Source organism: Morone saxatilis, unplaced genomic scaffold, assembly GCF_004916995.1.
Source record: "Morone saxatilis isolate NCDOM2014 unplaced genomic scaffold, NCSU_SB_2.0 Contig2, whole genome shotgun sequence".
NCBI classification, from domain to species: Eukaryota; Metazoa; Chordata; class Actinopteri; family Moronidae; genus Morone; species Morone saxatilis.
The window spans coordinates 8,825,179-8,852,263 of record NW_023339762.1 but is presented as its reverse complement, the minus strand read 5'-3'; the positions used below and the strand labels follow the sequence as shown (position 1 = coordinate 8,852,263).

The 27,085-nt window shown below is 39.7% G+C and overlaps 1 protein-coding gene across 1 annotated transcript in view; it reads left to right on the top strand.

The window, feature by feature from the left end:
* LOC118330340 (unconventional myosin-IXAa-like) overlaps nt 1–27,085 on the top strand; it is a 127,874-nt gene that overhangs the window by 72,051 nt on the left and 28,738 nt on the right. The window contains exons 7-12 of the mRNA XM_035664832.1: nt 994–1,094; nt 1,833–1,959; nt 8,010–8,099; nt 14,193–14,309; nt 16,499–16,651; nt 24,866–24,987. Of these exons, the coding sequence (XP_035520725.1) occupies nt 994–1,094; nt 1,833–1,959; nt 8,010–8,099; nt 14,193–14,309; nt 16,499–16,651; nt 24,866–24,987 (710 nt within the window). The remainder of the gene's footprint in view (nt 1–993; nt 1,095–1,832; nt 1,960–8,009; nt 8,100–14,192; nt 14,310–16,498; nt 16,652–24,865; nt 24,988–27,085) is intronic.

Genomic DNA, 27,085 nt, shown 5'->3' with positions numbered 1-27,085 from the left:
CTGAGGAGACACACCACACACACACACACACACACACACACACACACACACACACACAGTCGACCAGTGATAACAGACATACATTTTTTATTCTTGACCAATCGTTTGCACAAACACGCTGCTTTAATTGAATGAGTCATCGTTCAAAGCCAATGTACAATTTGAGAAGTTGAATTAATCACGTCGCAGTGGCTGCTAAGGATTGAGTCAGGCACGACCCAATGACGAGCATTTGACGTGTCCTAGATGGTAAATAAAAGTTTCAGGTAGTCCAACATTGGTGAGGTCTTTACTCCTATTTAAAGATATGTGCGCCCTGTTGCTGTCTGATGGTATCTCTCCTGAGGAGGAAGAAGGTGTGGACTCAAAGTCTTTAACTAAAGATTACAACTTCAAAACCAATGTCATTTTTGACGTTAAGCTTGCGAACCTTTTGCGATTTGGAATGTACTTGGAATTCCGACCATTGAACAATGATGTAATGAATAATTCATAGGCTCTTTGAGTCAATCAGACAGAAAGCCAATTCACGTTGGCATGAGCGATGGCAGGATTTAATTTGAAAGCCAATTCTATGTATTTTGTATGTAAAGAAAACACTCGGTGACTTGGAGGTTTACTTGTGACCTGCAAAACAATTGACTTGTTCGGCGCTCCTATTGATTAAAAGATATGTTTCTGTATAAATTAATGTAATATTTCCTGGAGTAAAAGTAATAACTTCCTTTGATTTGTTAACGCCCAGTTGCTTTATTCAAATGGCCCTTTCAATGTATATGAACGTATTGCTAGAGAAACGCCTGTACTAAAGTAGATACGATTCAACAAAGTTTTCATCCATCCCATTTGGGACTGCAAGTTGATGAATAGTTATCAAACAGGTTGTAGTTAAGTTTTTATGTTGTATATTCATAAAATAATCCTTTGTAATACTGATGTTCCTCTCCGTCTTCCTCTCTTCTTCTGTCTTTGTGTGTTTCCACCTGACACCAGCAGGACTGCTTCACAGTCGAGGGAGAGGATCTCAAACATGACTTTGAGCGGCTGCAGCTCGCTATGGAAATGGTCGGCTTCTTACCCACCACACGCAAACAGTAAGATGAGCTACGCGATTTGTACAACTGTTACTATATAACAGATTACTGGGATTTTTTCAAGCAGAGTGAATGTGCAGAAAGGTATTATGTCACATTTTTGTGGAAACATATTACCAGCTCAGCAGATGTGGTTAAGGGACGGCAACATAATGGAGACTTAAAACAGACTAATTACTCTGCACATGCTCTTACTTCTTATCCCTTATGTTTTTACAAAACATTTAAATTTCTTTGATTTCTCACATACTTATCACATACAATAGCTCAAAGCATGTTGTGCTTCTAGATTAGTTTAGTTTTTTGTTGTCTTTTCTAGATTTAAAGTAAATAGTTTGACTGGCTGCCAGCTATAGCCTCATATTTAACATACAGAGAGTGGTGTTGATCTTCTCATGTAACTCTTGGCAACAATGAAAATTTGTATTTCTATTACTCCTTTGAATGTTCATAGTGTTTAGGATATGAATAGAGTGCTTGAAAGTAAAAACTGACATTCTTTTCATTTTCTATTAACTGTCAATGTATTTAAAGATAAATATTTTATCAGATGAGTGTCAGTTCGGTGTAATAAAGAGACCATCCAATAGCAGAAATGTCACATTACACACACACCCAGGTGTCCTGGTCAAGAATCTCTAAGCACAAATACTATTTTCATTCATTGTAAAACATGCTCATAAGACAGAAGGTTAAATTACACAAAACTCATAAATAAGTACCTTTCTTTTTTGTCAGGATCTTTTCCCTGCTGTCAGCAATCCTCCACCTGGGCAACATCCGCTACAAGAAGAAGACCTACAGGGACGATTCCATCGACATCTGCAACCCAGAGGTCCTGCCCATCGTCTCCGAGCTGCTAGAGGTGAGCAGCATGATGAAACATTTTGGGGGGGAATATAATTCAATTTTAATAATAATGTATCTGAAATTCCAATAGAAAAAGCCACATATGACATGTCTGAGTCAAAAATGTTTTGAATGCCATTTGGTCAAGTGCACCATGTATTATCACCCCTCCAATGGGCAACACAAGGTTTTGTTTACCGAGGTATATTTGTTAAAATTGTATTTCAAAAGATATACAAAACCAACTTCCAGCCTCTGGTTATCCATAATGACTTGATGGCCCTCTCTCTGATCAAGATGAATATTTTGCCCAGGCTGCTCTGCCCATCCCAAATGATTTCAATCCTACCAAATAATAATACTACTAAGACAGTAAATAGTTGGTTTAGCCGTTGGAGACCACAACTTTACAACTTTAGCCGTTGGAGACCACAACTTTACACCATCAGATCAGGGAGGGATGGCGGTTGGTAACATTAAACCACACCAGCTAACTTCTAACTTATGTGGTAGATTAGGTATGAAATGATTCAGACTCTGGTTGGTTGGATATTGAGACATTCCATCTGGGTAAACAATTAACATTAATCTCCTGTTTTTCATATCTCTAATATATTCTGAAAGGTACTACGGAAAGGACCAATGAACGATAACTGAATGTCTGTATTATTTTATTTATTTATTTATTGATAGCTCACCATGTAAAATCTCTTTTTATAAATTAGTCATGATGCATAATTAGTAATAAAGCTGCAGTGCCAATAATCAGCATATTTCTAGAGCAGGCTCAAAAAAGAAACAAAAAACTGAATGTTTTGTGTTGCTGACTTTATGCTGAAATACAATACTTTGAAGGATAATAAAAATGAAGAATTGGAGCAGGGCTTTACCACAGGCTTGTTTATTCTCCCTAAATACTTTCTTTTCCATTTTGTCTCCCAAAGTTATTCTATTACATGCCCACTGGAGATACTTAAAACCCCACAGACTTAGTGAACTTTAAAAAAACAAGTAGCATCCATTTGAGTTTTCCTTCTGCTGTGTATTTTTTTAAATGCTTGTGAGAAATCATGATTCCTATTGCCAGAGTTTGCGTCCCATATGTGGGCTTTACAAAAAGCCTTTTAGAGAGCTGAGGACTCTCTGCGTATAAGCACAGCTTGTGGTGACAGCGGAAGTTAAGAGGTGCTTCAGGTCCCAAAGAGCCATCCAACTATCCAGTGCTTCCACAAAGTACTGTTTGTGTTGAGGCTATTTTCAGAACTCTTGTGCTGCTGTGCTGTTGCGTAGGCAAGCTTTCCCACCAGGAACAACAAGTCCTTGTCCCAATATCACCTGTATGGTCAAACCATACTTTAATGTTTATACATCGATACAAGCTCCAGGGTCATTGTGAATCTGTCATACATTATTTGCTTGTCAAAGTTAGTCCCTTAATTTTGAGGTGAAATTTTCCTGTAAACCGGTTGTTTTTTTGCATAGTGCTGAAAATTTGAAATCAAATCCATTCAGACATCATTCTATGATTGTCTTCTGCAATAATCAGAAGAAATACAATAGAAACAAAAGTTTGAAGGAGCTAATAACCACTCAACCACTAGTGATTGTCGTTGTACTACTTGTCTAACTGCTTATTTGCAAGTAGATTAGTTTGTCTGTAAATAAAGTTCAAATGAATGTCAGCCATCTTCTGGATTCAACATTATTATAGAAGCAGTAGAAGTAAAACTTCCTCCGACTATTCATAGATAATAGTGTCGCTGCATTGTCAAATGCGGTTTCATTGTTCCTCTTTTGCCTAATTTTATTTACCAGCTTTATAACCTCACCTCTGTTTCATTACAGCACAAACAAAAACTAAACTGAAAAGTTGTAAAGTTTTTATGAAGGCTTTCATCTATGCATACATCTTCCTGGCCTCAATTTAGACACTGCACGAGTTATCCAACATGCATTGATCAGTCTGGTCTGTAGGTTAAGACTGCTTTGGACTCTTTATTGTCCACGATGAGAGACCTGCCATGGATTAATGTGCCACACAGCGTTTACAAATTTATGATGTTGTGCTGAATGTGGGTTCATTCTTGACACTGAGCACAGACCACACATACACACTCATCAGTATGCACTGCAAGGACAGCTCAAACATCCACATGCTGTTCTGATTTACCTTGGGATTGAGTGATGGTGGCACTTCCCAGTCCCTGTTACAAACTTCAACGATTGGCCGGATGTGCTTGTTGAGTCGCTGACAAAACAATGTCCGAAGTGTGCCGGAGACTCCTGTCAACAGCACAGCAGGGATGTTATGACTGTGGAGAGCCTGCCAGGGTTCTCTTTACCGTCCAGACTGGTCTCTTTGACTCTGCAGACGTCCAGAGAGGCAGTGACGTATGCTGAGCCACATGTTGGCCACATGCTCGGGGTTACTGTTTTAAGTTCAAGTTTATTTGGATGTCTGTTAGTTGGTGCAGAGGCTGCGGCTATTTGTCCCCAGGGACATATAAAACATTCTTAAAGCAAAGAAGAAAAAAGAAGGAAAACCAAAACACAGCTTAATGAAATCAAAGAGCCACATTGAAAAGTCTTTTTTTGGCAACATTCCTGCTGAAACATTAAGTTTCGGAGGGACAAAAGAGGGGTCCACCAATGGGAAATTAATGTTATTTGACATGAGGAGTGGAGGAGAGGGCCAGATAATTAAAGAATATGTGATGGATATTTATTGCTTGTATGTGGCAACTTTTAAAAACTGTGTTTTCCAGGAAGTTAATCTAATTTCTATATACAAGCATTAAGACATTTATTGTTAAAGAATATGATGTCTTGGGAAATCAGCTTAAAAGTTGTATTTCATTTAATAATAATTTAACAGCAAAGCATGCATTCACTGTGATTTACACTGGAAATGCCTTTGAATTTCTTTTAATATTTAATTTGATTGATGCTAAGGTAATGTATGTATAGACCAGACAGGCACCATCAAACGTACTTAGCACTTACATGCATGAGGTTTTAAAGACCCTTTGCATTAATGTCTAAAATAGGTTGATGAGGTTTGCTAAATGCAGTTTCGGGTGAGTCACGCAAGTCTACTGAAGTGCACCTACTGGCTGAGTGAGGTCTTAATTTGCATGAATACCCAGTATTGCAATCAGCCCATACTTCACTTTAATATGTAAAATGGGCAACATTGTAGACAGGATGCTCACATGTGAAGCACCTCTCAGGGAGAACTGATTGGCACGAGTGTGGATTGATGAATGAATAGGAATGAAACTAGCTGGGACTTCCTGTTTCCTGTGGAAATGGAAGAGGAAGTAGAGCTCGTAGGAGCTGATGGATGCCTGACAGACTGGATCCTCTGAGCTGTAGAGTTGAGTGATTCAACCTAAGCAGAAACATTCCTGTGCAAACGGGTAATCAGTCCGGAGAGAGTATCTTACTGTGAGGACAAATCCCACTAAAGCCTGAATTTGTTGATGGTATTTTAATGCTAAAAACAGTCAGTCAGAGGCCAGTGCGTTCTGTTCACTGTGTTTTATTTTCTATCAGTAACCATACAGTACTGCTTAATTCATTCTTCTTTTTTACAGATACACTTAAATATTATTATTATTTAAATTTTAATTTATAGGTTTCCAAGGTCTCTCATGGTTTTATTTGGGTAATTAAAATAAATGTAACACTAACTGAAAACACATATTTTAATGTTACTGTTATACTGGTAGTAACGTTGATCTGACTGTGAGTTCTTTGTTGTTTTAGGTGTTGGAAATTAAACGAAAACACTGTGTACATAATCAGGATACCGAGAAAAATGACTGATGTTGTCCAAGTCCATGCACAGCTGTGATTTGTGCATTAGGAGGAAGAGGTGGTGCTAAGGATCCAGCAGTTTTGGTGTCGTGTTTGTGTTTACAAACATAGAAAAGAGAGAGCAGCATCTGTCAGAGCCAAAGATTTGCTGACCTATAATTAGACTTGAGGAAAAAAAAGTGGTTAATTTGAGAACAGAATCACTGATCCCAAACCAGCGCTTACACACTTCTGTGTATTATGGTATTAGAGCTGTGATCATAGACAGAGCAGCAAGCCTGTTACCAAGCGATTAATACATGGAAATGTAGCGGCTAAAGACCAATCACCAGGCTGCAGAATGGGCTTTGCTCATAGTCGAGGGATTATCAGGCAGTGTGAAATGAAGTCTGATTATGCCACCCCCCCACCACCGACTCACTCCCACACACACACACACACACACACACAGTCCTCCTCCTGTCCTCCCCTCTCTGTTTATGTCAAAGTCTTTACAAAGGAGGCGCCATATCCATAATGGTATTAACTTTAACATTAACACCCTTGCCTTTTATACATGAAGACATCAGGCAATCACACCAAGACATGCTGTCACATATTCATACACACACACACACACACACACACACACATACACACACGTGGTCTCAGCAGCAGCTGTTCAACCCAATCCCATAATCCTTGTAGATGGAGGAGATGTGTGCGGTGACATCTGCTTCTCTCAGTGTGGCCCTGTCATTGTCTGGGGCCAAGTTTAGAGTCCGTGCGTGCAAGGCCACATAGTATTGTGCTGCATTTGTGACACAGAGAGCAGCGTTTAGGCGCTAATCTTGGCCAGCTATGTTAGTTAGAAGCAGCAGAGTTATTATGAGCAACAGTTTAGGAGATTGTAGATTGATTTATTAGGGATGAGTTATAGGGATAAAATCTTCTATCATAGTTTTTGTAATTTTATATCACAGTGGTAAAGTGTATCATGATATAGTACATTTTTGGGAAAGTTAATTGAGAAACTGCTTACACTGTAGATCAAATAACCAGATGTGATAATCAGATGAAGTAAGTACCTGATAAATTGAGGTACTTCATCACGTTGAAGCAAAAAGCCTGTTAATCCAGTATTACCCTGCTCACTAAGTAAGTAAACCTGCTCATGGATTTGTGACATTTCCAGCAATGGTCTAATAAAACCAGGGATATGTAATGGATAATGCCCGAAGAGGTGTCCATTATCAGGAACTAATGGACGACGTGGAGGCCAGAACCGTCCTTCCGCGAAGGTCTGAGTATTCTGCCAGACCATGGTATAATAAATAAATAGTTAGCTTGGTTTAAATGGGAAACAATAGCAAACTCTCTGTATAAATAAATCAAGGATTGTTTTCTCTAACAGTGTGCAGTACATCCTCATATTGTCCCGCTGTGGACATTTGTTCTCAAATACATATCTTAAATTATATTTTGTGCAGAATTTAACATATGCTAGATAGAGTTCAAAGTATATCCAAAGCACATTTCTACTAAAATGTTATTTTCCTCGGATAAAAAAGATCAAATGTTCTTTCAGTCAGAGGTTGAAGCTGCAGGAAAGACTCCCTGGTAGTTTTGGTGTCCTGCACAAAGACACTTCAGTGTATGCTCTCACTATAAAGAATGTTGAAATGTTTTTTTAAGTCTTGTAGAGGGCTACGTATTCTGTGAAAACAGAAGTATAAATGTATAATGTACAAAGTCTTCTGAAACAGAAAGCAAACATAGGTGCTATGGAGCAGGGATGGTGTATCAACAATATCTGTTGCATTATGGGAAATGAAAGGTTTTGAGTTTTTGTAGCCTGGAACCAAAAGCGTTATCTCGCCTTCTGCTGCTTAAATTTTAACCGTTTTCTTTTTTCAAATCTGTCTCTTGTGAGACCTCAAACTTTTATGGAAGTGTAATATTAAATAGCTGAAAACCCCTTTAATACAATAATCCTCATTATTGACATTATTGAACTGGACTGCATGTTATCGTCCCCACTATTCCCCTGACTTGTAACTTTTAACTGTCATGTCAGATCGTCAAATAAAGGCCAGAATATTGACGAAATAATCCTCACTTTAACGTTACTTTTGCTGTTATCAGTATGATGATGTATGGATTTATTTAACTCTAGTAGGTGACACCTTAAATAACACATCCCTCTCTGTAAGCCAAGAGCTCTAAGTGACACCAAACCCTGAACCTTGTGTATTTTTTTGTATTCAGGTCAAAGAGGAGATGCTGCTGGAAGCGCTGACGACCAGGAAGACTGTGACTGTTGGAGAGAGGCTCATCGTACCGTACAAACTTGCAGAGGTGACCTTTTTAGTTACCACAACATCCACATACAGAACCACATCAAAATGTGACACCTACCCATCTGAGTCTCAAACACTCCTACTGGTAAACCCCCTGTGATCTTCTCTGGTCCCCTATTCCCAGCACACACTTACCAAAACCTTAACACATTTTCATGGTTTTCTTCTTTGGTACTAAAGGCCAAAAGGGCCTGTGTGAGGGTGGTAAGAGGGGCGTGGCATGAATAAATTCCAGTCAATCTCAAGGAAGCATATTAGAGTGAAATGTTTTGTCATGAAGTGCGTCAGCTGTGGGGGAGATTCTGTGTTTGTGTGTAAATGCTTTGTAGATTGTCTGGGGAGTTTGTTGTGGCACTTCCGCAGCCCCCACCACTCCTTTCTAAGGCTCTTTTGATAGGTCTCTTCCTCTGCAACTTCCTGTTTCCTGTTGAGTCAAGGAACTATGTGACTTAACCCTGTCCATACAGCACTCTGGACCGCAAACTTTATCACCAGGATGTCTCAGTTGACCCTTATAGACTCCTCTGATCTCTATCATTGTGCTAGTGAAAATTAATATTCAGTGTTTTCGTTTATCCCTCCATCCCTGAAACTTTTTTATGGTTCAGTGTATAACTGAATGTGGTCCAGCTCTCTGCTCGTATCTGCAGGGCCTTTTCATTGAGGAAGGAAATGCTACTCATAGATAGTCTATTACCCTGCTCGTCTACACCCCCTCATCTGATTTACGGGTTAGTTTAGCCCAACAATGGTTGCTCCCGCTCTTATACACCCCCACCCCCAGTCATGTGGTCTGGTCCAGGAATGTGCAACCTCCACTGGAATATACAGTACAGAGGCCAAAAGCCAGATCCTGAGTCTGTCTCTGTGTGTCTCTTTCGCTCTCTTTCTCCTTCAGTCACACATGTTCCAAACACATAAATTCCCTTTTTTATAGAAAAGTTGTGTAACGGAGGCTCAGACAGTGTGATCAGAAACTTAATCCTGGACTCCAAGGCTGCCAGCTATCATAAACCCTGTCCTGCAGCTTTGGGTGTCATGCCACGGAAGTTACCTCCTGTCCTTCACAAGATGGCTTTATCTTGAAAAAAACAACAGGAAAATAAAAATAGAAAGTCATAGAGAGACTGACCTTTCAATTTCTGAGTCCTCCATTATCAGAAAAGGAAATTATTGAAAAAAATTAAATAGGATGTATGAAAGTCCCCATGTGTGCTCTAAGACAACTTTTATTGTATATCTCTCCCAACATTATTAACACTTAAATAAAGTCTCTACCCTCAAACAGCCATTTGAAGAAGTGAGGACTAGCCAAAATGTCTTCACAAACATAGACGTAAAAGAGTACACACACACCACGAGAGCATGGAAAGTAAAGCCGTGCCCTGATGTGACTGAGGGCCGTGGGAGCGAGTTGAGGCCACCTGTGGAATCCATAACACGCCTGTTTTCATACAAAGGAAATGTGGAAAAAAGAACCTGGCAAATGTTGCTGGTTCTTCTCAGAAATGATTTCTTCCTACTTGGATGAGAAAGGTTGAGAAAGTGTGCTAGGCAGCTGTCCCATCCACCCACAGTGGGATGGGGAGTTTTTGGCGAGGTGTCTGACCTTCTGAACCTCGATCTGCTGCAGAGTTAGAGGTTGGATGGGCCCTGGTTCAGTCAGGTGGAATGCGTTTATGAATGGCTTGGGTTTTGGTTCCAGTGTAATAATGAGAGTAAAAGTAATTTTGTCTTCCAGCTGGGAATCTGTGCTTGGCAACCTGTAAGGAGGTTACAATCTGGAGTTGAGTTTATGTTTAAGAGCCTTAGTGGCTCAGCTGAACGTGTCATGAAAATGCAACAACATCATGCTGCCCCTAATTTTGTTTTTTTTTTCTGTTTCTCACAAACTCGATCAGTCAAGACATCACAAAAGAATAAAAAAGCCATAAATATAATCAATAAGCCACCTTGCTGTTTATGTTTTAAGATTTTATTAAGGCAATGCTTTACTGAGAAAATGGCAGAAAAAAACATCAAGGCAAAAATCATAATTTATTCCCTGGGATAGGAATCTGGGATAGTCTTCTTTCTCCATCCACTGATGGTAAACAGGCCTCAAATCACACATTTAGCATATAAATAAATTTAGTACATACATATGGGAAGGAGAATCAACTATTTTCATGTTAAAAGTGTCCCATGTCCCAATGCTGGAGATGATGGAAGAAAAAAAAAGAAAGGGAAAGAATAAACGGTATGTAAACGTTAATGTTAACACTGTCATTGTGAGCATGTTAGCTCTGAGTCTTGCTGTATACTGTACAGACTAACCTCTCTTTAAAACACCTATTATCAAGTTATCATTGATAAACATTTATTGTAGAATTATGGGGAATTCCAGCCTTCGTGCAGCCTTGCTCAGTGGAAATACTCTTAACCTCTGTGGTTTAGCTCTGGTTTAGACTCAAAGTTTCTCTCGGGTCTAGCCTGGAGAAGTGTGAAAACATCAGTGCATGTGCATGTGCGAGTTCAAGATGGCCTGCGTGCGTGTGAGCTCATGTCTGTCAAGATAAGGTGTGCTGTCTGACGTTGACATGCTTGATGTGGCTCCAGATAAACTGACTCCACCACTTCCTTGTTCCTGCTTAAAGACAGACATGGGTAAGGGGAAGTAAGGGGGGCTATTAGATACTCTTCATATGCTTTGCATTCGTATAAAAGGTTCTGCTTCATATTAGAAACTGTTTCAAAGTTGTTGAAGCCTCACAGCGAGAGTGTTGTGGTATCACACACATATATAAGCATAGACGTTTAAATGCGCTCAGACAAAAACAGCTACTACAACGATACAAATTAAAAACATGTGCTGATTGGCATATTGTGGTGAAACGCAAGTACACACAACATCCTGCAGCGAGGAAGTCAGCAGGCCACGTGCAGTGTGAGCTCATGCTGGTGTTTCACACCTCCTGTGGTTTTCAGGAGAAAGAAAGAGAAAAAGAAATGGAATGAGAGAAAACAACAACTTCCCCTCAGCAGAACTTTATAAGAACAAACACCAGCTAAGGTCTGTTTTAACAGCCAGCAGCTTTACAGCTTAAAAAGTCTCTGATAAAGTCCTGCTAGGTATTTTGTCAGTTTCTTGGCTGGCCCTCCAGTAAAACATTTTCAACCAATTTGCTTTCAGCCATGTTCCCTCTTCGTTTGTAACCGGTCCCATTGTGGTGAATAATTAAATTACATGGCAAACATGGAGACAATGCACGCTCAGTGAGCATGTCAAATGTTCACATCACATCTGCCAATCCCCTGAGTTCTTGCTGAAGCCCTTAAATCGTGATTCTGTTTCAAAGGTTGTATTATTCATAACAATCTTACATAACTTTGTGGGAGCAGGGACGTCACAGGCCTGCTTGCTAAAAATATCATAAACAATCAATAATGCAAGAGTGAAGAGGCAGCTTTTAAAATGAACAGTTTTGCTTCATCACGGCTGTTGGCTGCGTGTGGCCTCAGCAGGCGGCGTTCCTAAGAGTCCTTCAAAGTGAAGCATTGGGGCTTCATCAGGTTCACACAAAAGCATCTGAAAGAGGACTAATATTTTTTATTTTTTATGGTTATATAACTGGTTTGGGACATATTGCCATATTCAGTTTGTATGTCTTGGCAGTGTGAGTCTGTGTGCCTCTTTTCTTCTGGCAAATTTGGTTTGTCTTGGTTTTTTTCTTTATGTTGCTTCCCTCTGAGCCAGGGTTGTAACATGTGCTGTAATCATTCCTCCTGTTCATACTGGCCATTAAGAGATTGTTGCTAAATTAATTTTTAATAAGCTAATAAAAGCTAATATTTGGCTTCCATAGTCTGAGTAACAAATAATTCCCTCTTTGTGTTAATGTCCGTTGGCGTATCGATCCTTAAACTGATATTGTTTATTGCATGGCTTGTCATAGGTTGTACTACTGTCTGTTTTGTATCTTTTTTAATTGACTTTTTAACTAAAAACATGTAACTATGTAAGATCTCCACTGGATTTTATTAACTAAGACTGCTGAACCCTTATATTAGTTGTGGATTGTGTTCCCCATCACATCCATTGCATTAGGAAGGGATATTTTAATGGCTAGTTAATGTTCATATGGGCATCTCACTATTACGACATCCTTTAAGAACATTTGCTAAGTGCAGTACAACAGTCTATAAATAGGCAAAAGTATTGTCATTAGAATCCAGAGCTACAAACTGTACGACACAGCTTTTACACTAACAAAACATCTAAGTTCAACATTGGGAGACATCTGTGTGGTGGCACTCTCATGAGCTTTGACCCCAAATCAATTCAATCCGGTCTTCATACCATTCTTCTGTCACATGTCATATGTCTTGAATTAAGGTACAGTATCTAACTCGTATGTAGGAAGATGATGTCTCCATTCCTTATCCTGTCTGCTGGCCCTATTTGAACTGCCTTGTCAAGGTTTTATGGAGTGCTCTTTTTACTCACAAGAGGTTTTCACAAATACAGAAGTGTCAGCCTTTTTTTCACCTGTTTTCAATCTCTGCAAAATTAAATGTACTGTTATTGATTACAGTGAACAGGGTCTTGAGGTCTCTTGTAATGCGCAACTATTTTGGGGTTCCTGGCATGAACATGTTTGACCTAGTTAAAGCCGATTTCTTTTGCCATGTTCTACTCCTCATTCAATCATAACACTTCCTGCTGCCAAAGAACGTGCTCTGGTGTCCAGGTCTCCATTTAAGTGTGCTTATGTTAGCTTAGCATGCATTTCATCATGTCTAAAGAGAGAGCATAGTTGCTCTTTGGCTTGTTGAGGTGTAATAATGGCTCCTCTAGGCTGTGTTGTTTTTTATGGATCAAAAAGTGATCCATAAAAAAGTTCCAAATAGTGAACTGCAGGTCTGGAGGCACTTAAGGCTCTGGCTCCTGACTGAAAACACCTAAAGTATTACGCGTTTCACACAGCAAGACTACCAAACTCACAAGAACAGTAACACAGAGCAGCAGTCTGGGAGCTTTAACACAGACCCTGTGTAAACCTTTACTATTTAAGTTTTTATAAAACACATGCACTTAAGTGAGGTACTACTGGCCAGATTTCTTTTACTTTAGACAGAGCTTCCAGTCTTTGTCCTAAGGTAAGCTAATTGCCTCTTGGGCAATTGAAGCTATAGGGCCATAGCTTCATATTAAGTGTACAGATATGAGACTGGTATTGATCTTACCAAATGCAGAAAGCAAATGAGCTATATATCCAAAATGTCTAATTATATCACTATACAGGCAAGGTGCATCAAAAGGCAATGAAGCATTATTTTCATTAACAATTAATCTGTTAATCCGTTTTCTCAGTTGATTCTTTATTCAATAAAATGTCATCACAGTTTCTCAGAGCCTGTGGTCATGTCTTAAAATTACTTGTTTTATCCGACCCGAGTCTAAAACCCAAATACAGTTCATACAATCTCAATTCAGTCATCTAAAACAGAAAATGTTTGGTGTTTTTGCCTGATAAAAACACTGTTGATTGATTGTTCGACAGAATTTCTGAGTTGTTCACCTCTGCTTTCCCTTGTGGTTTGTTGATCTTTTTCTCGGTTAGTCCCTTTGATGACTCAGCCACTCACTGTGCAGTAGTTCATTAGACCCTTTCTCTGCCCACTTCACACGTTTAAAATGACACTGATCCAGTTCCAGAGGAGAGAGAAGGAACATGTTTGTCTTGCTCTGACGTAAGCTGCTCCAGCTGTCAGTTGTTTGGGTTTGATAAAGTGAAGTCGGCAGGTATCTATCATATTTCTACCACATATAATAAAAAGACAAACTACATAAATAGGTTAACAAAAGGATATAAGTGCTTTACTGGTTTCATAAGTGTTCATTTAACACTTGTGGGCCACCTCAGCAACACTACTGTGAAATAAAAATGGTTGAGCAGCAGAGTTCCTCTGCCAGGCTGTAAGTAATAAAACACATTCAGTGGAGCCAATACTGGTTAACAGTATTGGCTCCTGTTCCAGATTAAGAAATCCATATGTTTTTCATCAGGAAGTATCTAATGTGTGTTTTTGTGTGTGTGTGTGTGTATAGGCGGGCACGGTGAGAGACTCCATGGCCAAGTCATTGTACAGCGCGCTGTTTGACTGGATTGTGTTCAGGACCAACCATGCCCTGCTGAACAACAAGGACCTGGAGGACAATTCAAAGGTAGAAAAGAAAACACACACACACTTAAAGACATCTCATGTTCTGACATACACAAACACACCTACAATATCTGATATAGCCAGATATTGTCATATATACTGTTTTTATTCTCCAAAATTTATAAAAGTAACGTAACGTATACATATTTGCATCCCATTAATTGTTCAAGAGAACATAGAAACAAAAAGTACATATCACAAAACTAAATAAAACAAAACAAAAATATTAATGTATAACAACCATAGAATTTGTTTTTTAAAGGTAGAAGTGTTGTTATTTATCGAAGCTTAGAATTTGTTGTTTTTAGATTAATTGATTTCATATTAAATTCCAATTCCATCATAAACAAATAAAGCAGGCGACATGTCTGGAACTTTTTGGGCTTTGTAGTTTAAAATGTCATGGTAACATACAGTATAATGTAGAAGTACAGTAATATCTGAGAGTATGTATAGTGGCAGTGCCGTGTGTGTTATTTACGGACAGTAAAATTCCATTCTGTTCTATTTTAGTGAAGTGATGGTTTAACATCCATATAAAAGGTCTTAAAGGGTTTCCATCTTGGTGTTTCTTTCTCAAACTAAGAAAACACCTTTAACCACATGTTAAACAATCAGTTTAAATCAGTTACACGAAGCAGCTAGCTGAAGTGCACCACCACCAAGTGGACATATATTTTAGGCTGAGCTCATACATGAGATCTGAATCTTCTTTTTAGTCTATAAATGTCTTATTGAAAGTGTTCTGTCATACATTATCTCTACATGGTATGGCAACCTGGACAGTGAATACAGGAGCCGGCTGGCGAGGGTCATCAATAATGTTTATTCTATCATAGCTCTTTCTGGAAGCAGCATCCGTCACAGCTTTGCTTCACAGCACAAGTAAAACATATCCTATCTGACTATAGCTATCACTGTCACCTTTCTTCACAGCAGACAGGAAAACCACATATGTAAATGGTGATATTAATCAGGGCTGCACACCATTTAGCTATACTAGTTTCAGGACACTGCTACTGTGAATGCTGGCTCACTCATGAGGAGAGCCAGTGTTAACAGTGTTAATAACACCTCTACCTGCCCTACAATGACAAGTGACAAAGTCCTCTGTGAAAAAGGCCTATTTTACTGATGGAGGAGAAATATTTACCTCCTAAACCAATGTCCCTTTGTTCTGCTCATGTCTTCCCTTTTGTTCTTTTTGTCTTTCCTCGACTCATGCTCCCCATCCTGCTGCTGTTGGTCTGTCTGTCAACCACATCTGCCTGTCTCTGTTTGTCTCTCTGTCTGTCTGTCTTCCAAGATTTGATTCCCTGCTTTCTGGCTTCCTCCACTCCCAGAGGCAGGGAATAGTGTCATATGAAAATTCCTGTGTGTGTGTGTGTTGGAGTGGCAGCTGGCAAGTCAGACCCTGTGGGGGCATCTAGAGATTAGAAAAACAGATCATTCTGTGTGTGCGTGTGTATGTGCATGTGTATGTGTGTTGGTGTGGTGGTGTGTGTAGTGTGTGGTTGGTGTGTGTGCAAGAAAATTTGGGCAGATGGCATCAAGTTCCCCTCGCTCAGTTTACCCTGTTGGGTACCAACGGCTGTCAGTGCTGGGTGTGTGTGTGTTCGTGTGGTCTCGCTGTGCTGTGTGTGTGTGTGTGTTTGTGTGTGTGTGGTGTGTGTTGTGGTGTGTGTGTGTGTGTGCTTTCTTGGCAACTGACATCATCTGTGTGTGTGTGTTTGCCTCCCTCGGGTGCTGTCAGGGGGAATCGATGAAGGTTGCACTTTCTGTCAAAGAGTCATCTGTATCTTATGTACAGATAACAGTTTATATATGCAAGCGTGTGTTCTCATGTATGTTTTTATGCCAGAATAGAAAATAAAATGCTGCTATAAAAATTAAATTAATTGGAACAGCTTTTACAGCCATCCCTTTCGTAATTACAGACTCTTTGGTGAACGCCTTCTTCAGATGGTGCACGTTAATGATATATGATGATATGAATCTTACTGACACCCAGGGAACAAATGGGTCACTGAAGCTGTAAAGAATGGGGTATAAAAAGAAACACAATAAAAATACAGTGCAGATGATTAAGAATCATACATTTTTACTGATGTTTACAGTTTTTTTTATCTGTTTTCATCACACTTTTTCCAGTGATCCCATAACTGTGTAATAAGTAATGGACAAATGCAGCTGTCTGATTGTTTTTCACCAGATTCTGTCATAGGAGTCCTGATATTTGGCTTTGGGGATTATGAGAACAACAGCTTTGAACAGTTCTGCATCAACTTCGCCAACGAACGGCTCCAGCACTACTTCAACCAACACATCTTCAAATTAGAACAGGTAGAGCGTTATTTTCTTCTGTACTCTCTGTGCCATTCTGGCCATTTTTCCAACATCCAGACAATGATTATTGTGCAGCTGCTGATAACACGTCATTGCATTTTGTGTTTTACTGCCACTGTGACGATGTTAACAACACACAAATACTCATACACTGTGTCTTGGTATCCAGTGACGTCAGTTTATGCACTAGCGTCACATTGTTGTGGCTGTTATATTCTGCAAAAATGCCTTTTATGCTTTTGCTTGATTCAACTGATGGGGTGAAGAATAGGCCCACCCCTCCTTCACACGTCAAACTGGTGAAAATGGATGACTTCCTCTTCAGTGGAGAATTTTGAACACAGTACAATAACATACTGTGAGAGAGGGGCTGCTTTTCTAATGCTGTCCATGCTTTCTGATCTGTAGCATTTTCTGCTATGTATAAGAAAAAGATGAGATACCATAAATATAAACAAAAGTATTTAAAAAATACATCGGTACAGTAACAAGAATTGAGTCACAAATCTTGCAAAGTAGTCATATTTTCCCTCTTGCCAGGAAGAAACAAAGTATCACCAAGAACATTAAAGGAATAGTTCAATATTTTGGGAAGTACACTTATTTGCTTTCTTGCTCTATCACTGCTGTATAAATACCCTCTCTTCATGCCCACTGTGCCCCTCTACCCACATTATTTACTTTCAGTTCCATTAGTGATTTATACATTTGACATAATGCTTTCTTACCAATCCTCGACCAGGCTCCGGTATCTTCATTCTGAAGGGCCAACCCCATAATCTATGGTTATAGTAGCTAGGGATATAAGAAGCATACACTTAAATGTATTAAAATGTTTTAGTTTTCCTGCCTTTTTCTTTAGCTCAGTGGCACCAGACTGACATTGTCATGGGATATTATGAATGCTTTGTGCTGGACAGCCACGTCCCCCCTGACATTACAGTACAAGCAGCTGTAATTATGTAGCTACGGTAAGTTAGTGTGCACGTCCATTATAGTGAAAGGTCAGAGGAAAAGTGTTGAATGACCTGAACAGGCTGACAGGCTGGGTTAGAGTGCAGGATTCAAACAGAGCTGCATGTTTCCTGACAGCTAATTGCTGCTAACACTGCTTACCCTTTCAGCTTTTTTTTCCCAACTGGGCTCTGTATGTTTGATTTTGTTTACTCTGTATGCCTCTGAAGAGCCTCACTCTCCCTTTCTTTTTTCTTTTCTCTTTTAATTTCATTACCATTTCTCCTCTTCTCTATAACTGCTGTGCTGATAGACGTCAGCTTCAGCTTCGTAACTACCCTCTCTCTTCCACTCAAAAGGACTATTACCGAACCACTAATCCCTGACCAGCTATATTATGTATTCATTATGCTCATTTATTCAGATACCAACTGCCAAACCACTTAATATTCGCTGCACATGTTTCATGTTTTTCCAAATCATATCCATACAAGTGGGAGAGCAGTGAGAGGGATAGAAAAGAGAAAGAGAGACGTTTTGGGGGAGATAATGAGTCTCAATCAGTTGGACTGTGTCACAGTAGCTGTCGGCTCGCGTCTCACTCGTACTGAAGCCTGATTGGTCGTGGCAACTTAGCAGGCGGGCCTATTGCTGAAGGCTAAACGAGAGGAACAGAGTGAAAAAAGAGCAGTGTTCAGTAAACGAGTGCAGTAACGTTCCTTCACCCTCAATGAGGATCACAGGCTGTCGATGCACTAATGGTTCTGTTATCTGTTTCTGACAGTTAGCCCTCAGGCCTTTCACACACACTCACACACACACTCACTCACACACACAGGATGTAACATGTACTAACAAACAGGTTGGGTTACAGTGAATGAAACGTTGATGGTTAAACACTTTATTTTATATCTAGATTTTCCAAAGCTGAAGCTGAATGTCATTCAGGACAACGATATTATGTGCATTCAAAGCTAGACAATAGGCTCTCTATGAAATATAAATATAAAACTCAACAACAACAACAACAAATAACAATCTTTATCTATACAGCACTTTTAAAAACAAAGTTACAGAGTGCCTTACATGACTGGAGCCAGGATTAAACATATCAAGTGGCCATAAGAATAAGATAAAAATAAAGTCAGAGAAGTAAAATCATATTGAATTGAGGTCGAATTAAAAGAATAATCGGTAAAAATAAGTACAAACAATAAAACAGATATTTACTGCACTGGGGCAAATCATTTACAAAATTAAAAGTAAAATACCCACCGCTAATGTATGATAAAACCAATAACACTAATATAATAGATAAGACATGATGGAAAATTAAACAGTGTGCTAGAAAAGTAAAATTATTACCCATAAAAATGTTTTTTTTATTAACTGATAAAATGTTTAATTGTCAGAATACCAAATGTTACAGGAAAAATAAAACATTTCCTTTACTGTCTTTACTGAGAACAGTATATATTAAAGTGTTTAGTTACCTTCTGTACTTTTAAAAGTACTCTAAAATGTTAAATCTTTGTGCTTTCAGTCCTTCTGTGACAGCAGGTGCTCGTTGATGGCTCTCTCTCTTGATTGAACCTTTCACTTGAAGGTTTGTTCCTGTGTTATGTTCAACTAATAAGTGTCAAAGACCTGCTGAGACGTCCGCCCTCACAGGACGGTGCCCAATATTGTTTCAGCAGAGTTCACGTTTATTATCCTTTAATCACTGCGGTCCTCAAAACCTTTGGCTCTCTGCCTCTCTGGAGTTTATTTGACAGGACAACAGTTGAGGTGGTGCTGGGCTCTGGGGCCCCTCTAAGGCAGGTTGGTATAGCCTCCTAATCGAGGGTTGCCAGAGCTTTACTGATTTGTGTTTGTTTGAATAAATTTGTGCAGTTCATGCCACGGGCCCCCTCTACCCTCAGTTTGACGTCATGAGGAGAGAAAGCATTCCACACCTTGTCTGTTGCATTGTATCGAGCTTTTAACTGCTGGCCATCTGTTACCTTTAGAAGACACAGAAACTTTCCCGGCTTACATAAACTCACCAAACTAAATGATCATCATGATGCTGGAGTTTTTGATTTCTTTTGAGTTTATTTCCAATTTATTAGAAAATGTCAGTGCATTTATTAGGAAGACCATTTTATAAACCAGAGATTCTCTGTGCAAACATTTGTTGTTGTTGCCTTAATCATATTCCCATCAGTAACTGTCATTCACTGTATTATCCAACTGATGGTGGTATGGTTCATCTCATTATTAAATATGAGACTATTCCGTGAAATCACTGAGTTTATGTTGTTTCATTCACTGTGGGAGAAACAAGCGATCACAGAAGGTTTGAATTAGAAAAGGTTTATCTAAAAAAAGGAGCAAAATACTGAGTCTTTCTTCAACATTCTCATGTTTACTCCTCTCTTAACTGCTACAGATATCTACAGATATTAGAAATTTGTTGGAGAAAACTCAAGCAGCCCAAGCTGACCAATCACAGTTGTTGTGGTCTCCACGTGCTGCATCTTTGTAGCTGCCGTGCATAGCCTACAGTGGCTGCATTCATAGCTTACATATATACACCATAACTACTTAACACTAACAAAAGTCCACGGTTCAGTGTGTAGCTCGGTTCAGGGGGTCATGGTCGGAATCTGCAGAGGCTGCCTGAACGCTGTTGGGAGAAGGACTCGCCTTCCAGTCTGTTTTTGTCTCTTTTAGCTAATCAACACGTGGTTGATACCGTCGTAAATTACTTGCATGTTTGAGGTGTATCCACAGAGACACACAAACCCTACATTAGCTTGGCTAACGTGGCTAACCTGGCTAAGTCGACTAACATACTACAGCTGGTCACAGGCCTTACTCAAACAAGAAAGTGGCATACCGAACCGAACAGTTCGGGACCAATACATGTACCCATCACTGTAAAAGTTTTGAGAGAGCAAGTGTGCACAATTACTTTCTCTTTGTCCGTCACTCTCTCTCTCTGAAAGGTGTTTTTTGAGTTTCCATCTGGGGGATTTTCCTCTTGTCCTTCCTCCGGGCTTCACCCCACTACAACCAATCAGTTGGTCTTATCAGCAGTGTGTGTTTACCTTTGGAACTGCAGCCAAAGCTAATAGGACCACACCAGCTACAACCCTCAGTGAGCTCGTGTGTGTATGCGTGTGTGTGACTCTCGAGTCCAGTGTTTACACTCAACATGCCAATTGGTGCTTAATTTCTTTTCTGTGAGGACGGTATATCAAAGCAAGAAAACACATGACAACCACCGCCTTAGGCAAACAACGGTATCAAATTGAACCTGTGAGATGTCCAGACTCGGTAAAGAAATAAAAAACATGTGGCCAGGTTTATGTTCATCTGATAGAATGGGAGACTCCATCTGCCTACTGTTATTGAGTTCACTGGAAGCCTGGAAGTGCCAGGGGATTCTCTAAAGGATCTTCCTCCCTCCTTAATAAAAACAGCCAGATTTAAAGTAAATGTGCTCTTTGTTATATGAATGGTCATACTGATAAAGTTATTAATCATAGATTGTATGTTTTGAAATGTTCCACTACCCTTATTCCAATCGCACAGTCCAGCTCATTCCTTGACGTCGTTTTTGTGAGTCATATTGGTCAACCCAGTTGCACACTTTCTAGCCGACTGCAAATAGCAAAACCCACTTACAGTACAAGGCATGTTTAATGACAACACAGCGAGCTTGTCTTCTTTTTTCTTTATCTGTGTCTTTGTCAATTTCTAGCCTTCTTTCTGTCCGTGCTTTAACCACCTCCAGCTCCAATGATTGCAGAGCTGTTCCTCCTGTCTGCTCAGTAAAAACACTCTGCTGTCATAACAAGAGAGAAGGGCGCTGAGGGAGGGAGAAATATAAAGAAAGAAGAAATAGAGAGATAGCGGGAGACATGGAGAATTGCACACCTCTCTACACCGGGACCCTGGGCTGAAACAACACTTGAGAGCTGCGTTACCCAACAGAGAACACACAGAGTTGACTAATAGATGGAGGGATGTTCACCAACCTCACTGACCACAACAGAACCCGCTGCTTTCTTCTGCACAGCAGGAAGTTTTAGGGCTTTTATTGCTCGCAGATAGGTTTTTGTGTCTGTGTCTATTCTATGTGCCAATATCTGTTATTTCTGTCTGTTTATAGTGGTCAGTGGACACTTCAAAGGTTCAGTTCACAGTTGCAGATCATTTGAAAAGAGTGTCATTGTTCAATGTTTTGAGCACAACAAATGAGAAGTCCTTTTACTTGCATTGTAGTTACTTTCCACCACTGGACCACCATTGGGTTTTGGTGATCACTGTCTTCATTGTTTTGGCTGAAGGGAATGAAAACCTAAAAGAGCTTCAGTTGTGTGCTCTGAGTTAAACTGTGTTGTTGTTTTACTGTGTCTCCAGCTTAGATCATTTTCATCTGACCTCTGCAGCAGTGTTTGAATTTAATTTCTCTATTCTCTAAACTCTACTAATGAGCCCTCAGATAGTTAGTTAGCTTTAGTTGCATTTACTTGCCATTCTCAGCCTACATCAGTGTTTTAATTGGACTGCTGTGAAAACAGCTGGTAGAAGAATAAACCAGCAATGCTTTGGACCGCACGTCACTGGAATTGAGGGCCGGTAATGATAAATAAAGTATGTTCGGACTAGGACATTTTTATTTTAGGACATCGCAAATTATTTTCTCAATTAATTAATTAATCTTTTTGTCAAGAATATGTAAGAGAATATTGAAAAATGCCCATTATAGTCAACCCCATCCCCATCATGTAGGACCAAGAAAAGCTTCAAATATTCACATTTTGAGAGGCTGGAATCACAATGAAACAATTAATTATAGTCGCCAGTAATAGTTGCCAATACATTTTTGGTAGATTGACTAAACAATAAACAGTCTTTTCTTTCAGACACGAGCAGCTGGTGAGAGCAGAGGTCATATGAAAATGTGAATACTTGTTATGCAGCGTACAAAAAAAGTTTCTTAGTTGCTTGATCTGGCATGTCTGGCACATCATAATGAAACAGCCCTCGTAGTCACCCGGCCATTCTGCCGTCAAACCGTAACCGAACCACCGTCTTTGCATGCTCCACATAGTGAGTCACAGCTTTGTTGTTGAGCCGAGTTGTTTACTTAAATGTGTGTATGTAATAAAATGGCTGATGAGCGTGTGCATGCTTATGTCTTTATCTGTGTGTCTGCATCTAATTGTCTCTCTGAGTCAACTTGTGTTCCCAAACAGACACAACAAAGTTAGCCAGATAAACTGAGTCAGTCATCAGTGAGCGCTCTGCTTGATGAGATTTAAACAAAAACACAAACATGTGACCTTTTTACGGCTCCTTGATCTGGTGCAACGTCTGAACGAAAACAAACATGCCACATGATCTGAATGCCTCATCAGTGATTCAGCGGCCTAGGGCAGACGTGTTGCATGTGTTAAAGTAGCTTCCAAAGCTGCCTTGAATACTTGACTACTGAATATTATAAATATTTTACATTTTTCCTTTATTACCACTTACACAAGGGTACCAGCATGCAGATGAGAGAGAGCGAGAGAGAGAGAGAGATCAGTATGTGACCACACCTACAAATATATAAAATATGCACATACTAACACAGAACCATACACACAGTTGTGACGTGGGTGTGAAGGCAGGGGCGGATCTAGAGGGCTGGCATGGGCAGCTTCCACCCCTAAACAATGTCCACACCAGTTTGGTGTCAAATTCTGTCTTGTTTAATACATTCATTATGATAATTTTTTGAAATAACAATTTTAAAACTTTAAATATCAGGGGCTTTTCAAAACGAAAATTAACATTTTAAAAAAATATCTTAAAACTCACTTGTTTTCTTTGGCTTTTTAACTTTATATTTTGTGGTTTACACTTTATATCCTCGTTTTTGTCTACTGTCTCTGCTGTTCCATCTATCTCCTGTAAAGCTCTTTGTAACCTTTCTTTTGAAAAGTGGTCAAATAAATTTTGCTTGCTTTTGTTAGGTCACAAAGCTTCTTGGTGGGTTTTCATGAAATTGATGAGCATATTCATAGTACCCCCCACCTGCCTGCAAAGGATAAGCGGTTACAGATAATGGAAGAATGGATGGATGGACTAGATGGATGGTATGGATGGATGGATGGATATTCATGGTACACAGTGTAAAACTCCATTTAATGTACTGAGGAAATTCATGGTCCTCAGAGGAGCAATTTGGCATTGCACACAAGATCTGACATAACCTAACAGGCTCATTGCCATTACATTTTCTGAGCACACTCGTGAGAGGGATAAATTGTTTTGTTCATAATGACCCTGCTGCTTTTCATCCAATTACTGGCAAGGCTCTAACAACAGCAAAATGAGCAATATGTTGTTCTTTCCATCATATGATATTGGGTGTATAAGGAATATTACAGCATCTAGTGGCTTCCGTAACTAATAATGGATTGACCTGACAACAAACACCCTCCTTTTCATTTTTGTTCAGCCAGGCTCTTTTCCTTGCCAGTGCTGACCCTTAAGTTTTAGTGTTGCACTTATTCAGGTAAGATTTGCTGAGCATGCATGCTCTTTTCCAGCAGTCCAACAGTAAAAGTGACCTGTGAAGCTACTGGAGCAGAAACTGTTTACATACCTACTCAAAAGTACCTCGACGTACCTCTCCTTCCACTTTTTTTCCCCCTTTAATCCAAGCTAACAGAGGGATTGTAACTGGTGTTTGTCCTTGGTTACTCCCTTAGGGGTATTAAGGGGACATGGGTCGTATACCTCAGTCGTCATTGGCCCTCGGGGGCTCATAGATGTTACCAACTGGTAATTCAGGTTTATAGTGCTGTGAAAACTTTGCTTGGACTTTTTGGTTTATACCAAAGTATAATAAATTCTGGATTATTCCAGCCACACTTTACTTTTTGTTCTAATCGTCACGGCCCCTCTCAGTCGGGTTGAGAGTAGGTTTGTCTTAGTTCTGAAAAAAGTGAGGAAAAGACTATGACTAAAGACTTCCTCTGAAGCTAGTGTGAAAATTCCCTCTAAAAGACACCAAAACCCCAGATTGCTCCCTGTGTAGTTGTTCAGTGGCAAAGAAGTGATGAGTCAGTCTTATTAAGATAAAGGTAAAAAGAGTCAACAACGTCAACACAATGCCTTTTTCTCTATTACAGCTTTTGTAGAACGTCTCTGAACTCTACCCTTTCGAGTATTTATTGACCCAACATCTTCCTTCCTCTGTGTGTGTCCCTGCAGGAGGAGTACAGGGCGGAGGGCATCACCTGGCACAACATCGACTACATCGACAACAGCGGCTGCATCAACCTCATTAGCAAGAAACCCACAGCACTGTTCCACCTGCTGGACGAGGAGTGCAAGTAAGCCACCTTTGAGTTAACCAAATAAAGAAAGTTGTGTAATTCTATTTATGCCTTCTCCAACAGTGAACTGGCTAACTCTGGGACGGATGATATGTTGATATTGCGGTGTACTGTTACATTCAGTGATGTAATGGAGGGTAAAACCACCTGGAGACAATTAAATGACCTGGTTTCTTTGTTAATTGCATTTTATTTACTTAGGCAAACATTTGGAGAATTGATTCAGAGATCAAATTAAATCATAACAAACAGTGTCAAACATGAGGAGGGGGATTTATTGGGATAATCAGGTCAGTGTCAGAAGTGTCTTAATCAGCCATTGATGATCCACAAGGCCAATGCAAATTTTGAACCTCAGCTCGATGCAACTCATGTCCTGCTGGTGTTTATCAAACTAACTTCAGCCTGTGTCAGACCTGAAGTGCAGCAGAGAGTTTTTTGTCTCACACTGATTGTGACTGATTAGGCTTCTCCCAACTTGTAAGAACTCATTCATTTTTGGCTGACTTTGAGATGTCCTGATTTGATTAATAACTGCAAAGCAAAGGTATGGTGTCATCAATCAATCCATCTGCCTGCTGAGCTTGTTATCAATGTAGTTAATTGATGACAGAGAAAACAGTCATCTCACTCACTGAGTATGTGGTATTTGCTGTGTGATGTAGCACAATTTAATATTTTCCAAAGCTCAGTAGGCCAAATATTGTATTTCTTCAGGTATCTTAGGTGCAATGGGACAACTCCACCATGAAAGACTACAAGAAACCCTGACAGCTTTGAAAATATATCAGATCTAATCTATAATGGGTTCCAATTTGAATTATTGGATCTTTATCTTAAGTAATGGCTGGCTTTCCCACTATTTCTAATGATATCTCAAAAAGAAGCACCAAACATGAGGATTCATTTTGTTATACAAGCTATGTATGTGGAGTTTTGGATGTTTTTTACACAGCTAGTTTGAGTTTGTGTGTACGTTTCCAGTTATTGAGTTCCCATATACATAATTTACATTCTTACCTTGTCCATGTTGTGGAAAATAAAACATATTTTATTGTAGCACTCTTTGTTTAAATGGCCTTTTGATCACCCTGCACAAGCCTATCTTTCACACAACTGGTAATTCGAAGAGACAAACAGCTCCCTGTGCAGGCCTTTTGCTCATTAGCTTGATTGATAACAACACTGGGACTTAAATAAAGCATAAAGACATGCTTATTCTTCCACCAGCATCTCTGGATCTCTGCCTTCTCTAGTGTGAAACACTCTCCTCCTGCAGGTCAGCACTCTGACTCTTTCTCCTTCATAAATCAAACCCACCCCCCTCGCATAAAAACACATCAGGCGGTGCACACACAGCCATATTTATCTATGTGAGCTGTCATCTTACTCGTCACTTAGTGTAGCTGGGTCATCTGTATATATGTCTGTGTATGTATGTCTGTGTATGTGTGTCAATCAAGAGGGCGACCACTTTTGGAGAATTGAGGAATGAGGTGGGGGGGACAGGGTCTCTCCTGGGGTTTATGCTGCCACAGGAAGGGGCTTCATGCTAAATGATTACATAGAAAGAAAGAAAGATGCTTAGAGATCTCATCATTCACAGTTAGTTGAGCCTGGGGGGCTTCAGGGGCCTCTGGAGAAGTGGATTAGGTTACTGCAGGATACGGGGCGAGTGTGGGGGTTCATTTCTACAGTAACAGCATCAAGCTTTAAGATCCCTGCGGATATGCTTCACCCAACGATGTGTTTCAGAGCTGTATGGAGGTTTAGATGATATGAAACATCCCTTTAGGAATGTTGATTCAGCCTCCTGAGGTTAGTAGTGAATGGTATTATATCCATAGAGCAAAAGTGAAAACACCAAATAAGAAATTGTAAGCAAAGGTGCTGCAACTTTGGTTGAATTTGAGCCATATCATTGAGTTTTAATCCCTGAGGGTTAGGGGAAAGGAATAAGAGATGCTGTGTCCTTTCTGATAAATGTATGATGTAGTCATCAGCTGCTACTGTGGCACTGCTTTTAAATTGAAAGTACAAATAAAAAAGAGACAAATTGCTCTTGACTTTTTGAAACTTTTTTGGCACTTTTTTA